This window comes from Marmota flaviventris, chromosome 18 (genome assembly GCF_047511675.1).
Source record: "Marmota flaviventris isolate mMarFla1 chromosome 18, mMarFla1.hap1, whole genome shotgun sequence".
Taxonomy (NCBI): Eukaryota; Metazoa; Chordata; class Mammalia; order Rodentia; family Sciuridae; genus Marmota; species Marmota flaviventris.
Genome location: NC_092515.1, coordinates 36,019,773 through 36,035,877, shown reverse-complemented (window position 1 = coordinate 36,035,877; position 16,105 = coordinate 36,019,773). Strand labels below are relative to the sequence as shown.

General features: G+C 47.1%; 1 protein-coding gene and 1 long non-coding RNA gene across 7 annotated transcripts in view; one reads left to right on the top strand and one right to left on the bottom strand.

The window, feature by feature from the left end:
- The window catches only part of LOC139702729 (uncharacterized), a 30,895-nt gene extending 23,394 nt beyond the window's left edge, over positions 1-7,501 (bottom strand). Inside the window, exons 1-3 of one of the 2 annotated variants that reach the window (XR_011705307.1) lie at positions 7,083-7,501; positions 6,150-6,214; positions 4,650-5,673 (exon numbers count right to left, since the gene is read on the bottom strand). This is a non-coding gene — a long non-coding RNA (uncharacterized lncRNA). Of the gene's footprint in view, positions 1-455; positions 5,674-6,149; positions 6,215-7,082 lie in introns of those variants that run through there. The other variant, XR_011705306.1, reaches the window with a different exon arrangement.
- LOC114095711 (liver carboxylesterase 1) overlaps positions 5,520-16,105 on the top strand; it is a 32,608-nt gene continuing 22,022 nt past the window's right edge. The window contains exons 1-7 of one of the 5 annotated variants that reach the window (XM_071604687.1): positions 5,520-5,663; positions 5,791-5,848; positions 8,093-8,185; positions 8,310-8,455; positions 9,397-9,604; positions 11,882-12,026; positions 14,883-15,016. In XM_071604687.1, coding sequence (XP_071460788.1) covers positions 5,612-5,663; positions 5,791-5,848; positions 8,093-8,185; positions 8,310-8,455; positions 9,397-9,604; positions 11,882-12,026; positions 14,883-15,016 — 836 coding nt within the window. In that variant the 5' untranslated portion in view covers positions 5,520-5,611. The remainder of the gene's footprint in view (positions 5,664-5,790; positions 5,849-8,092; positions 8,186-8,309; positions 8,456-9,396; positions 9,605-11,881; positions 12,027-14,882; positions 15,017-16,105) is intronic. The other 4 variants (XM_071604685.1, XM_071604686.1, XM_027939075.2 and 1 more) reach the window with 4 other exon arrangements.

Sequence of the window (16,105 nt, the reverse complement as noted above, 5' to 3'; positions counted from 1 at the left end):
ATAATAGAACCCATGGCCAGCGCAGTAGATGAAATGTCAGAGAAGGAGTTCAGAATGTACATCATTAAAATGATCTGGGAATTAAAGAATGACCTAAGAGAGCAAGTACAGGCAAAAATTGATCACTCCAACAAAGATTTAAGAGAGCAAATACAGGTAGCAAAGATTACTTCAAGAAAGAGAGACTCCTCATAGAAATAGAAAAAGCAATCATGAAATTCATTTGGAAAAACAAGAGACCCAGAATAGCTAAAACAATCCTTAGCAAGAAGAATGAAGCAGATGGCATCACTATTACAGACTTTAAACTATACCACAGAGCAATAGTAACAAAAACAGCATGGTATTGGCACCAAAATAGACCTGTAGACCAATGGTACAGAATAGTGGACACAGAGACTAACCCAAATAACTACAGTTATCTTATATTAGACAAAGGGACCCAAAAGTGTACATTGGAGAAAAGATAGCCTCTTCAACAAATGGTGCTGAGAAAACTGGAAATCCATATGTAACAAAATGAAATTAAACCTTGATCTCTCATCATGCACAAACTCAACTCAAAGTGGATCAAGGACCTAGGAGTTAAACCAGAGACCTTGAGCCTAATGGAAGAAAAAGTAGGCCCAAATCTCCATCATGTTGGTTTAGGCCCCAACTCCATAAATAAGACTCCTATAGTGCGAGAATTAAAACCAAGAATTAATAAATGGAAAGGATCCAAACTAAAAAGCTTCTTCTCAGCAAAAGAAACAATCAGTGAGGTGAATAGAGAGCCTACAGAATGGGAGCAAACCTTTACCACAAGCACATCAGATAGAGCACTAATCTCTAGGATATATCAAGCATTCAAAAACCTTAACACCAAAATAACAAATAAATAGGATAAAGAGCTGAACAGACACTTGTCAGAAGAAGTTATACAATCTATCAACAAATATATGAAAAAATGTTCAACTTCTCTAGTAATTAGAGAAATGCAAATCAAAACTATTTTAAGATTTCATGTCACTCCAGTCAGAATGGCAGCTATCAAGAATACAAAAAACAATAAGTGTTGGCGAGGATGTCGGGGAAAAGGCGCACTCAGACATTGCTGGGAGTTCTAGAACACTAGCTGCAAGCACTGGCCTGGTGATAGCTGTTGCCCAAGGTTGGCCTTAAAGTCTGGCTCTTGGCTGGATCATGCCTGGGTCTCTCAACTGTGGGAGCTTGTGCAGTCTTGGAAGGAAGGAAGTGTGGCCCAGGCCCATTCAGGGGCTGGAACTGATGTGGCCAAAGTATGGGTCTGGTGCACAGGTCTCCACCTGATGGTAGAGCCAGCCTAGAGGCTCTGTGAGCTCTGTCCTGTGTATGGGGAGTTTGATTTCTATAGGGTGGCAGGCCTGGAACTGGATCCAAGATAAAGTTCTGTGCTAGCTTTTGTGCCCTACTCTCTGTTCTACCCTCAAGAATAAAGGAGGGGCAATGGAGGTGAGACAGACTGGAAAGTCCAAATCTTCCTTAAAGGGTGTTTTTTGATATCACTCTGTTTATGCTTTCTGCATATAAATTAGTGATTTTTTTTGTCATGGCTGAAGCTTTCTGGGGCTTGAGGAATGGGTATTAGTGTCCTGGCCTGGTCAGCTTCCAGACCCCTCCTCAACATCCGGGCACTTGGATGCAGCCCCTGTCCCGAAGCATAGTGAGGTAACGGATTCTTTAGCCGTCCAGCCAGGCGGCCATCACAACACCTACAGCCTCATCACATGCTCCATAAATATTCTGGGAGACTTTGCTTTGGCTGCAGTAGTTTTGGAGGCTCTGAAGCTTCTCTGAATGATTCTTTCCCTCTGTACCCCATTCAGATGTCTCCAATTTGGTCTGTGAGGAGCCGGTCCCCTATCTATGACAGCCAGGTGGGCCTAATACAGCTAGGAAGACTGGCACGACTATGCAAAACTTCTGAAGTTAGCAGACAGGAGACTGTGACTGCATGGGCCTGCCTTTTGGTCCTTATAAGCATCCCTCCTCATCAGATCAGTCGGCATAAGTCTCTCTCCCATGTACCGCTCCCTTCCTGCTGCAGCATTAAGTTCTAATAAAGCCCTTTTCAGTGGGTTTTACTTTTTCTGTAATTTCTTTTTTCTTCTTTTTTTTGGGGGGGATGGGTGGGTACCAGGGATTGAGTGCAGGGGCACTCAACCACTGAGCCACATCCAGCCCTATTTTGTATTTTATTTAGAGACTGAGTCTCACTGAGTTGCTTCAATGCCTCACTGTTGCTGAGGCTGGCTTTGAACTCACAATCCTCCTGTCTCAAGCCTCCCAAGTCGCTAGGATTGCAGGTGGGCACCACCACACCCAGCTTTTCTCCTGTAGTTTCTATCTCAAGCAGAGCAAGGTAAGTTGGTCATATTAACAGCTGGTAACACTAAGGGGTGGTAGGCCTGAGAATGGCTACAAGCCAGAGAGCTGCCAAGAGCTATAGAAAAGCTGCTGAGAGAGCTGCTTGCCCTCACTGGAAGACAAGCTAGGGAGCTGTTAGCTCTGTCTGCTGGGAGACTTACAAGAAGAGCTATCAGTTCTGGCTGCAGCATGATCAGCAGGAAGAGTTCCCAGCACTATGAGCTGAGAGCTGCTAGCCCTCAAAGCTCAGAGCTGTCAATGTGATGGGAGCTTCACTTTGCCTGTTGGTGATTTCTGTCTGAATTTAAGGAAAGAACCCTAAATTGATTGGTTGCAGAGGCAGTAAATTACTTGGATCAACAGCTTTGGAAGTTCAATCTGTGAGATTTAGCCCAGCAATAGGAGTCGTGGGGCTTTGCCCGCTGTTGAATTTCACAATGGCAGACCTGGTCCTGGGCTTCTAGACTTCCCGAAATGAGAGCCACTTTGTCTCTACACTGGACTACTTGGAGTTGGAACAAGGTGATGCAGGTATCACAATCCTTTTTGCTTTTTCAATATCTTTTTATTTTATTATACTAAAAGTGGACATTATGATCTTTCACCCAATTTTATTGGTTTTAGGAGCAGGTACTTGGTATGCCCCTGGGAGGAGATTGCCCATCTTAGTCAAGGATCTTGCCACCATTTTTTTACTTTGCCAATTTTTAAATATTAATTATGGCCTCAAGATTTTAAAAAGAATGAACATCCATATTGCTTTCCATAGTGGTTGCACCAATTTGCAGTCCCACCAGCATTGCATGAGTGTGTCTTTTCCCCCACATCTTCGCCAACACTTATTGTTGCTTGTATTCTTGATAACTGCCATTCTGACTGGAGTGAGATGAAATCTTAGAGTAGTTTTATTTACATTTCTCTAATTGCTAGAGTTGATGAACATTTTTTTCATATATTTATTGTTCAATTGTATTTCTTCTTCTGTGAAATGTCTGTTCAGTTCCTTAGACCATTTATTGATGGGGTTATTTGTTTTTTTGGTGATAAGTTTTTTGAGTTCTTTCTATATCCTGGAGATGTCTGCTCTGTCGGACGTGTGTGTGGAAAGTGTCTTTCCTAGCCCCAATGATTTTCTCACATTCTTTAGGCTCTCTATTCATGTTATTGATTGTTTCCTTTGCTGATAAAAAGCTTTTTAGTTCAAATGCATCCCATTTATTGATTCTTGATTTTATTTCTTGCACTTTAGGAGTCTTGTTAAGGAAGTCATCTCCTACGCTGACATGATAAAGATTTAGTCCTACGTTTTCTTCTGTTAGGCTCAAGTTCTCTGTTTTAGTGCCTGTCTTTAATCCACTTTGAGTTGATTTTTGTGCATGGTGAGAGATAAAGGTTGATCTTCATTTTGCTGCATATGGATTACCAGTTTTCCCAGCAACATTTGTTGAAGAGACTAACTTTTCTCTAAGGTATGTTTCTGGCACCTTTGTCTAATATGAGATAACCATATTTATGTGGGTTTGTCTCTGTCCTCTATTCTGTACCATTGGTCTACATATCTATTTTGATGCCAATATCATACTGTTTAATGGAACCACCGTTTTAATAGAACCAGTTATCCCAATCCTCTGTCCATACTCAGAAGACTTAAAATCAGCATACTACAGTGATGCAGACACATGAATGTTTCTAGCAGCTCTATTTGCAATAGCTAAACTATGAACTTTGGATTGGGCAGAGGGGAATGTCGGGAGGGGACAAGGTGTGGGGATGGGAAGGATGGTGGAATGAGACAGACATTATTACCCTATGTACACATATTATTATTCTACCAGTGTGATTCTGCACCACATACAGCCAGAGGAAAGAGAAGTTGTGCTCCATTTGTATACAATGTGTCCAAATGCACTCTACTGTCATGTCTAACTAATTTGAACACACTTTAAAAATATTGTCAGAAGGATATGAACTTGGATGAAAGCAAGGCCCTTTATGAATGACTCCTTTTATGTTTTATAAATTGCCTCTCCTAAAGAGCCATGTCACTTCAGATGTATCAGTAATACAAGTACCTGTCAGAGTTTGAAATCGTCTCTGCCTTTCCATTATTGTAATACTCTCAAATACCTAATCATTACTTTCATTGTAAACAATTTTAATATTTTACAGATAGTGTCTTTCTTAGCCCTAATCTTTGATTAAATTAAATCAAAGCAAAAAGCTTTAGAGACAACCAGACCTGTCTTCACCTGTTTACTTACCAGTGTCCAGCAGGGGGCAGCACTGTAATAGGGATAGCATGCTGAGCTCTCCATTCAGGACACTGGTCAAGAGAGTCTTTGGACAGACAGAAACCGAAAAGTTAAATTAGAAACCAATATTATATACGTTTTCCTTTTTCTCTGTAACTGATAAAAGCATCCATAACCTGAAAAAGCTAAAATTGCACACAGAGTAGAGGTTGGAGCCTTTTTTTGTACTTACCTGTACTTACCAGGTATGTGGGTATATGTTTGAAGATGGAATGGATAAAATGAATGGAGACATAATGAGAGCCAAGGATTTGAGGTATATGGAATTCATTTACTGGAAGAATATTTTACCCAAAAATTGCTGCACCAAAATGTAGTGAGTTTCCTGACCATAGTTGTGTGTGGGAGCCTGGGTCACCCACCATGCGGACACAAAGCAAAGCTAATTTAGACATCAGAAGAGGACTGGATGATCGCTTCCAAATATCAGAGCCTGGTTTCTAGGAAATAGCAGCCCAGGAGGCTAAGAGTTGTCCCTGGTTTTCCAGCTGAACAGTTTTGGAGCTGGGAGTTGCTCTACAATGTCCCAGCTTGTTCTGAGGACCCCAGACCAAAGTTTTGCCTTGTTTCAGGGTTCAGTTTCCTGGTGCCCGCTTTGGGAAGCTCAAAGTGCACTGAGGTTAGAGTTCTACCAGGGAGAAATTCTTATGTAAGAAGTTGTTGGACGAGTTTGTGGCCCTCTGTAATCTAAGTTTGGTACAGACTGTTCAGATACAAGAGAAGAGCTATGGGCGTGACTTGGAGGTCCCAAGAGATGCCAGAGGGAGGGAGAGCTTTTCTCTCACTTTAGGTTATGCAATTGGCCTGGGTAGGCAGGATTCAGGGGCAGGTCTTGAGCTTAGGGTGGTACCAGTGCATTGCCTCTGAGCAGCATAGAGACTCACTGACCCCAGAACGGCTGTCCTTCCAGGATGTGGCTCTATACTTTGGTCTTGGCTTCTCTCTCTGCTTGCGCGGCATGGGGTGAGTCCTTCTGAAATATAAATACCAGGGCACACAGGGGAAATCCTTGTCCTTGGCTGAGATGGGTGGCAATAACTAAAGGACAAAGACATGCAGCTCCAGTTCCACAATCTTGCTCTCCCTCTAGACTCGGAACTGGACTTGAACTTGAAGCTCAGCCAGCCTTGGCCACAAGAAGACTCAGGGTACGATGAACACCTGGCCCTCCTGCTTTATGCATCAGGGTCAGGAGGGCAATGAGATAAACTCAAACTTCACTCATGAGGAACTAAGAGAGGTCCTCCCTCCCACTTCCGCACTTGATTATTAGAGCAGATCTGGGCCATGGGGGAGAAGGGCTTAGCAGAATATTAAAGGCATAATCTCAGGAACCTGACTAAGTGAATCCCAGCTCAGCACTTCCAAGCTGGGTGTCCTTGGGCCAGATACTTAACTTAGCTGTGCCTGGATTTCCTGTCCCTAAAATAGGCATGAAGTAGTACCTACCTTATCAGGCTGTAGTCAGGATGAAGCGGGTGGTGCTTTTTGAAGCACTTAGAATGGTGTCTGGTCTACAGGAGGTAGAAAAAGGATAAAGGTATTGATCTAAAGTGGAGTGTGTTATTAGGAAACTTGACATATGGTAATATCAGGCCAGAAGCTTTTGGCTGTTGAAAATATAGTTTGTCACTCCAGTACCCAAGAGGTTGGGGACACCACTGGGGTGGACAAGACACAAAGGGACCTACTGAGGTCAGTCAGGAGGCAGAGGGAGAGGAGGTCAACAGGTACAAAACGGTTGTTTTGGTTTTGCCCAGAAGGGGAGAGGCAGAGGAAGCTGGCATAGGGTTGGCCTGTTGGAATTATTTGAGTGGACTTTGTTCTGGCTCCTAGTTCTGGGTGGTTTGGGCAGGAGGATACTGGCCCAGGTTATGAGACCATAATAAAGGAGGTGGCTGGGGTGTGGACCCAAGGAGCAGTAGTTCCTCAAAGATCAGCAAGACCTCACCCGCCAAGGCATTAGAGATAGAAAATAAATCTACGGTTAACACAGGGGTTCAGCAAAATGGACCACAGCACACATCTGTGCCACTTTATGGACAGAGAAACTGAGACTCCGAGAAATGTCTTCTCCCAAGTTCACCTGGGAAGCCTTGCGCTGGTCTGTTTCTGGCTCTTGAATCCAGAACCTGTGCTCTGGACATCAGTGCCTTGGCAACCGAGGCCCCGTCTGGGTATTATCTTCTCTCTGGCTAGGTGACACTTAGGAGGACTGGCAATGAGGGTTAGGCAGAGTAAGAGAAGACCCAAATTTGGGGTTGAACATTCCTTTTTGTTGGTTACCCCAGCAAATGCCATCCCGTTTCCACCTAGGAAGTTCCTATAGGCTGCTTCCGAATCCTGTTTGCCCATCTGTCCAGTGGGCTTATGGACACTCACCTGGTGAAGCTCTTTTGAGGAATAATGTAAAGCAGCTGGAAGGCACATCGGGTACACAGAAAGTGCTCAGTATGTGCACATCCCACATGACCCAAGAGATGCCTGCTGTTGTCACAATCTTGTTTATGCCTCCCACCCTGTCTGCCCATATTTCTATCTGGGGCTCTCTGGCTTCTACCCACTTTATCTGGGTTGAAGGTGGTCACTGAGGTAACAGAGGCCATGTCCTCAGATGTCTGCTCAGACTGCGCCCTCCTTCAGCTCCTCTTCCCACCCTCCTCCATCCACCTCCCCTGTGGGTGCTCCCAACCTCAGCTGAAGCTGCCTCTGAGCCCCGTTCTCCGCTGCTGCTCTCCTCTCGCCCTGGCCCCTGCAGTGAGCCACACACATCCATGGTGTGCACCCTCACCTCCAGAGGGACCATCCCCCGCCCCTCACCCACCTCCTTCCAGTCCAGAGATGCCCTGGTCCTGTGACCTCTTGCCAGGACATCTCACTGACGTCCCCAGTGACCCTGCCTGACACAGAGCCATGTTCACATGCCTGCCCTTCAGTCTTCTTCTCCCTCCCCAGCCCCCATAATCTGATCTTGGCAGCTACCAAATCCTCCATCAAAATCCCTCATGTTATGCACCTCCATGTTTCTTTATGATTTTTTTTCTCCTAAATATATAAAAAAAGGTATCTATCTTCAGTACAAAAATCTGGCTCTGCACCAAAAAAAGAGGGAAAAAAAAGCAACCTGCAGAGTCTGTATCCACAGACATCTCACTGAATAATAAGCTTCCTAGAAGGACGTCTCGGTGTTATTGGTGATAATTAGTCACATGTCATAAGGAAAAAAGCATGGGCTTCACTCTTTATACCAGGAGGCGTGGAATGGCTTTGTATCGTGGTTTCCAGGGCTGTTAGTTATTCATCTTGATCGTAAGAAAACTCATGATCTTAACATTTTAAAAAATGCTAAGTTAAGGCACTGTAAGTCGGGGACTGAGTATCCTTGCCTCCAGAATGTCCATCCTGGTGTGGTGTCCGGTGATTTGCAACAACAACAACAAAACAGCCCAAGTGCCCACAGTATGGAACTGGCTATTGGTGCTATTGTAAGTGGATTTCCCATAAAAACTTTCCATTAATTCTTCTTCTGGTAGAACACATCTGAATTATTCTTTTCTTTTCTGGCCACACGCTTTGCGGGGAATGTTGCCATATTGTCTGTATCCGAAGAGGAGCATCCTGGGACAGGAGGATAGTAACCATGTCCTGTGATGGGTGCTCTCAGAAACTGAGGTCATTGAGGACAGACAAGACAGGACTTCAGGGTGGCCATGGCGGGGTGTCTGAAATCCACCTGCCTCAGGAAGGAAGATCAGGTTAGTTCACTCTGGTCCCGAAGCAGGTGGAACCGGGTCAGGCGAGGAAGCCGAAGGGAGACGAGGAGCACAGGTGTCAAGAATGGAGGGAATGGAGCAGCAGGAACCTGACACCCAGTCTCTCTCTCTCTCTCTTTATAAATGGCCCTTCTTAGAGCTCATAGTACATTCTAGAAGCTTATTGTGTCCTTCATTCCAAAATTATTCCTGATGTTTGTTTGTCCGATAAATGAAACCTAATCCCTTAGCCTGGCATTCAAGGCCCTCCCTGTCATGCACCTGTTCATTCCAGAGTCATCTCCCCCTGCACCTGGACTCCCTCTGTACCCACAGCCCACTCACCAGTGTCCAGCCAGAGCCTGCATTTTTCTATCTCTGAACCTCTGCGCTGTCTCTTATTTCAGCTTTCCCCCCTCATTCCATCTTCCCTCATTCTTGTCTCCTCTCTGCAAGTCCCGGCTCCATGGGATCAGAAGGCCTGGCTCCCTCTTCTCCCTCCTGCAGCCCCTCCCTGGTCCCCCACCAGGACGTGGCCTCTTTCTCCCCGGCTTCAGGTCAAGTGTATCTGTGGCTCCTTCTCCCCCAAGGTCAGCCCTCCTGAGAACAGGGCCCCCACTTGTTCGTCCCCTCAACCAGTATGCAGCTCAGCACCTCTGGATGCATGCTCCCAGAAGCTTCTAAGAGGGAAACCAAGGCCTTGTTCGTTCTCAGAAGCTCTTCTTATTCCATTGACTTTCGACTGGATGTGTTTATATTTCAATTCTAAGTCCTTCACTGAATCCTTTTACTTAGGTTGCACATTTCCTCCTCCCTATTTCACATTGTCCTGAGGCCTAGAGGGCATAGATGACTTTTTCACGTACCTAGAATGTGGCCAACCCCACCTGGAACCCATTTCTGGCCTTTCCCCTCTAATGTCCTCATTTGCTCCCCATGTCCAGCAGGACACCCGTCCTCGCCCCCCGTGGTGGACACTGTGCACGGCAAAGTCCTGGGGAAGTACGTCAGCCTGGAAGGATCTGCGCAGCCGGTGGCCGTCTTCCTGGGCGTCCCCTTTGCCAAGCCCCCTCTTGGGCCCCTGAGATTTGCTCCACCTCAGCCAGCAGAGCCCTGGAGATCTGTGAAGAACACCACCTCCTTCCCTCCTATGTAAGTGGTGGCCTGTCCCAGGGGGGTTTGTCCCTTGGTGCTGCAGGAGGGGGTGGAGGCCATCCTGGGCTTGGCTCTGCTTTCTCCTGGAATCTTCTAGAACACTGCAGAGCCCTGAGGCCTCCTGGACCTCTCAGGAGTTTCTAGAGCCCTTTACGCAACACAGGGTTCTTGAGTATTCTGTGCCACCCTTGTTCTCAGTTCTTAGAATCCACTTGTGAACAAAAGATCCTCCCTTTGTGAAGCTTGCATTTGAGGACAGAGAGACAGCTAATACACAATATGCAAAGTGGAAAAAAAAGATGTATCATGGGATATATTAGCATATGATCAGTGCTTTGTAAAAGGAGCTGTTGAGCCAGTGAGGGAGGTGTGAAGTTTTATTTCTTCTTGGTTTGGTTGGGGTGTGGGGTGGTGGAGGTGTGTGTGTGTGGGGGGGGGGGTGTGCAGGTGATTCCAGGCTGCATGAACCTGATATGTCCTCAACTCCCAGGTGAGTCTAGACACCTAGTCACGACAGAGTAGTGGTTGGTGTGCCCAGGCACTCTGGCCACCTGGGCACAGATGCCCAGAGCACTTCAGAGCCCCTTGGGTATCAGTTCTGACATTATTCATCTCCTTAGCCAAGCATTTCCATGGGTGACCAGGTTCCCTCTTCTGGGCACTTTCTTCCATTATCTTTCTTTATAAAATAATATGTGCTGTTTTTAACTCCCTGGTTGCAAGGATGTTACACACACTTTCCAGATTAGTTAGGAAACACAGAGAAGCAAAGGCAGAAATAGTAAGTTCATGTATAGTTTCACCAGCCAGAGAGACTTGCTCCTATCACGAGTCCTTGTGTTCCCATTCTGTCGCCGACTCTATACTTCCTCCCTTGGAAATGGATCACACATGCATGGTAGGAATGACAACTTGCTCATGGACCATAAAGATCATTTTGTGCCTTCAAGTATCCCAGTCTGACATTCAACAGCTGCATAAAATTTGGTCTTGAAAAGTAATTGATTTAACTAACATTTGTTTGGGTTTAGTAAGTTGGTTTTGTTGTTCTTGACATTATAAACAACACCACAAGGAATATGTTGTAACTAAATCATTACATGCATTCCTGGATATTTTAGGATAAGTACCAAGAAGTGTCATTTCTGAGTCATACATAGCATCTGCACATTTTTGTAATCCCCCCCACCCTGAAATATTCCAACTGTGTCCACTCCTTACCCTGACATATGAAAATCTTCATTCAGCAGACTCTTGCCAATGTCTGGGTTTATTAAAAGAATGCTTTTGGGCACTTAGGTAAACAAAAGAATAACATATAATAACAATGATGAATATAATGTTGGTCTTTATTTTACATTTATCTAGATATTAGATATTTTACATTTATCTAGATATCTCTCTTTTGACATTTGAATTTCAATCTTTGCAAATCCTATGTCCATTGCTTTTGGATATCCAGTAAAAATTCCTGAGGACATAAATCTGGAAGTTGCTTTTGCTAGTTCCACTCTGCCAGTTGATGGCTAAGTCCTCCTGACACCTGAGGGTCTTCTCATGGGGGTGGGTAGCATCACCTGCCTTCGGATCTATTGAGACTGGGAGATGTTGCTTATTACATACTTGGAAATATAAGTCCTACCTAGAGTGGATATGCCTGGCTATGTGACCTTGGGCAGGTTGTGTAACCTCCCTGTGACTCAAATTTCTCTTCTGTCAAACAGGCACAATGATAAAAGCCACACCCTAGGGCTGACTGGAGGCTTCAAGTAGTTAATAGATCAGAAGGACTCCAGTCAGTGCCTGGCCTCTGGGAGAACTCAGCAAATGTCACCCACTCCATTCTATGCTGGATCTTAGAGATCTCTTCACAGGGCAGCCACAGTGACTGTCTGGGGTAGGTAGATGACAGAATCTTAGAACGCCAGGGTTGCAGGATCCTTAGAGAAAGCACTCCACTCATTTAGACCCGGCAGGTAGGGACCCAGAGCAGGATAGGAATTCACCAAAGGTCACAGAGCACATCAGTGGCTGAAGCAGAGACCAGAATATCCTATAGCCTCCAGGAAGAGGAAAAGTCCCAGGTCCCTGTCACTCTACATGATCTGGGGAGACTCAAGGGAGTCCCCAGTCAGCTTCTCACCCACTCCAGTGTCTCAAGTCCAGTGATAGCAGCTCCAGTTAGAAGTTTAAACCTTCAGTGCAAGGGCCCCAGGTGACGCCTCCCACCTCCATTTTGCTGAGTCTCTGAGCCCTTCTTCCTTCCCTTCCCAGGTGCTCCCAAGATGCAGTGGGGGGGCAGGTCCTCTCAGAGCTCTTTACCAACAGAAAGGAGAACATTCCCTTCAGGTTCTCCGAAGACTGCCTCTACCTGAATATTTACACTCCTGCCGACTTGACCAAGAAAAGCAGGCTGCCGGTGAGTTGGGCCCCATTTGTCAAGATTTGTGAGGGCCAGCGTCCTGGAGCCACTAGGGCAGACAGGAAGGGGTGAGGGCAGCTTGGGTGACGGGCACCACAGGTCATGAGAGCCAGGGGTCCTGAGCTTCCTTTACCACAGGAAAGACAAGGGGTCATTTCCTTGGTTTCCCCTGGTGACCTCAGCATCTGTGGGGAGACTGTAGTACGTCAGGAATGCACATATTAATCTCTTCATGTTTTCTCATGCCAACAGAAGGTCGAGAATGGCCACTCTTAGTTACTAGATCAAGAATGTGAACCCCAGGGCAGAAAAGACATAATTTCAAATAAGTTAGAGAAAAATCAAACAACCCAACCTTCCTCTTCAGGTAGAGTAACTGAGGCCCAGGTGGGGGAAGGGAGGTCACATAGAAGGGTGACAGGACAAGAGCTCGGGGCTTCTCGTCTGTAAACTAGTGTCCCTGAGCACAGACTAGGAAGGGGAGCATGTGCTTCACCTCTCTGCAGCACGCCACCTGTGCCCACTTCCACTGTCCCCTGAGAGAGGTGTGGGAAGCCCTTTCCTTGCCTTTGGCCAAACATCTGGAAGGCTCTTATAGCTCACTCCCTTCCTGATTGCTTTGGCACAGGCTGATGCCCATGAGTCAGCATTTCCCCAACAAAGGAAGGGCCAGGGATGGGGCTGCCTGCCAGGTGAAGGCTGGCGGGTAGGGAGGACCCGCTGGAAAACGAGCCACACCTGGGGTAACGGAAGGGCATCTGCACTCATCCAGTCCCCCAGAACCCCCTGGCACGGTTCCGAGGAGTGATGGAGGAGGTTCACACTTGGGCATGAAAGTTGGTCCGACATGTCCCCACAAGAGGTTGGGACAGTGGTTCCCTTGTTCGTTTGTTCGTTCGTTCATTCATTCATTCATTCTTCTTTTATGGACACGGAGCCCCCATATACAGAGTTACACTTGGGGGTTAGGGAAAAGGAGGGGCATGGAGCCATGACCACACAGCCCCGCCTTCGAGGGTCTTGCCATCTGCTCTGCACTGTAACTTCTCCATGGCACCACTGCCAGTCAGTCCCTGAGCTCAGCCTTCACTCTCTGGTGAACTTGACTCCGCCCAGGCCCTGGAGGCAGGAGACCCTGCAGCCATGGACGCTGGTCTGGGTTTAGATCCTGGGTCTGCCTTTGCCTGGCTGAGAGTCTTGGGCAAGTTCTCAACCTCCTCAGCCTCTGCTTCCTCTAGAGGGAAGAATCCCCGTGTGAGTGTCTAATGATGACAGTCGGCTTCATCTCAGGGCTGGCTGAGTGCGTGGAGCGAGCCCTCCTGAAACTTGAGTCAGAGCTGCCCCGGACCTTCCTCCTCAGCATGTGGACTCTGGGACCCCTGGGTCAGGTTCAAGTCATGCTTGTGCCACTTATTAGCTGCAGGGTCTCAAGCCGGTTCAGTGACCCAGCTTTCCTGTCAATAGCACAACATTAGCACTTCCTGCATGGGTAAGTTAGTTCTAGGGCTTAGAACTGTTTCTCTTGCACAGTTCACGTTACATGCACCTGTTTCTTGTTAGGGACGTTATGACAGCATTACTTTATCCACTCTCATTTCTTCTCTGTTATGTGAGCTCTTTAAGTTCAAGAACCGTGAATTAAGATCCACTCTTATCTTTAAGTCTTATCATAGTCACTGACCCATGGTGGATTCTCAGATAATGTTAGTGGAATAATTAAAAGCTTCCCAGAGGAAGTGGATGTGAGTAGGCTTAGGAGGTTGGGGTGCATTTGAGGGTGCAGAAGAAGCAGAGGGAGTCACATCAGGAAGCTGCACTGTTGGGGCTGCAGGGGATTCCTGAAATGACCATTCCTGCCTTGATAAGTTTACTATCCCCAGCCCAAGTCGGGCTTTGCCAGTGGGGCAGGTGGCTGAGAGACCAAAGGAGGCCCCCAGAGATGGGAGGTGAAATATAAGGTTTATTGAAAAACACTTACTGGGAAGGTCCTGCCCTAATTCCTAGCATGTGTGAGAGCAAGTCAGTATCCTTCTAGAAAGTCCAGTGGCAATGGATCTGACTGATAGCACAGCTTTTCACAGGGCTTACTTTGCTTCTCTAGAAGGGAGTGTCTCTTCCAGTGATGGCTGGCTGGACAAGGGCTTACCTCTCCACAGTGCTCCATTCTTCCCCAGTCACCCCAGGGAGGGGGCTCTGCAGGTTAAGTTACAGAACAAGTTAGTTGAGCTTTGTTCTGTTGTATGACCAGCATCCCAAGGAACTTGGCGTGCATGCAAGAAAGCAGCTTTCCACAGATATCACTCACCTGCCCTGATTCCTAGCATGTGCAAGCGCCAGTCACTACCTTATCTAGGCATCTGCCACAGGCCTGCTCTCACTGTTCCCTGGACTTGGCTGGGTTCTGGGAACAAAAGTGGGCATTTTAAGTACATGATGTTTGGCTCTTCTCCTTGACTTCTGGTGACCCAGAAGTTTAATTCTCCACTAAAAAGTTAACGGAGACAATGCTGAAGTACAAGTGCTGCCCATGGTTATGTGAAGCTGGTCAAATTATCCAGGTGTGGAGAACATGGGGGCGTTGGGGACAACACAACATCCTTGCCTTGTCCTGTTGACATTTTTTTTTTTTTTTTTTAGTGCCTTAGGAGGGACATGGCACACAGATCTGGAGATAAAGGCAGGTGCATTGGGTGAAGCAGTGGCCCAATTTGCAACTTTGCTGGGTTCTGAAGGAAGTGGGTAATGGCCTTCACGGGTCCCAGCCAAGATGTAGGTGACCAAACCAGACACCCTCTGAGGTCCTTCCCACTTCTGTTTCCCATAACGTGTGTGGCTGCACTGTTTTTTCCCCAGGTGATGGTCTGGATCCACGGAGGTGGTCTGGTGGTGGGTGGGGCATCTACCTATGATGGACTGCCCCTCTCTGCCCTTGAAAACGTGGTGGTGGTGACCATCCAGTACCGCCTGGGCATCTGGGGGTTCTTCAGGTAAGGCACTGGACTCTCCTCTCTGCACAGTAGCCCCTGCAATGGTGTGCTTTCTGTTAATATAATAAAATATGGGAGGCTGAAAAAATATAAAGAAAATAAATTTATTCAGCTCAGATCAAGATGGGTGGTTTCATCAGATGGGCCTCAGGTGTGGGACCCTGGGCTCCGCAACATGGAGGAGAAACAGAAAGGGAATCCACAGAAGAGGTGGGAAGGAAGCCAGAGAGAAGGGAAATGAGACAGCCATCATCTTTTTTTAACAGCTCCCTCTCACCAGAACTGACCAGGTTTCCATGAGCTTTACGAGCTGTACCCCAATGACCTGGTCACTTTCCACTCGACTGCATCTGTTAAGGGCTCTCACACCTCTTAATACATCACACCAGGGACCAAGGTTGTGGTCTGAGAGGTGACCCACATCCAAACCCTTGCAGTCACCAAAGTGAAGATACCAGAACAGCTCTAGTCATGTCAGCACCATAGCCTCCTCACTAGGTCCTTCATAATGCACCCCAGTCCCTCCTTCTCACTCCCCAGCCTCTCGGCAGCCACTGTCTACTTGCTTCCAAGCGTTTGCTTGTGCCGTGCCTTCTTCCTGCCCCAATTCTATTTTTTTTTAATTTGAGAGAGAGAGAGAGAGAGAGAGAGAGAGAGAGAATTTTTTTTAATATTTTTTTTTTTTAGTTTTTGGCGGACACAACATCTTTGTTTGTATGTGGTGCTGAGGATCGAACCCTGGCTGCACGCATGCCAGGCAAGCGCACTACCGCTTGAGCCACATCCCCAGCCCCTGCCCCAATTCTATTGACCCTGCAAGACCCAGCCCATGCATCAGCCCCTCTGAAATGCTCACCCCTTCCCCGGGCAGCACACCCCCGGGACACTGCAGTCTGCAGGTTGGAAAGAAGGGCAGGCAGGGCCGCAGAGGACTCGGTGATTGCGTGTGGTACACAGGCTCACCCTCACCCCCTTTTGCTTCCTGGCCACCAAAAATCAAGCCCTTTCACAGCTCCTGCTGCGCCCCCTCATCCTTGGAACCCAGGTGCCACCTTAGCTGCCTCCCCTGCCGCCCTAGCTTTGCACAGG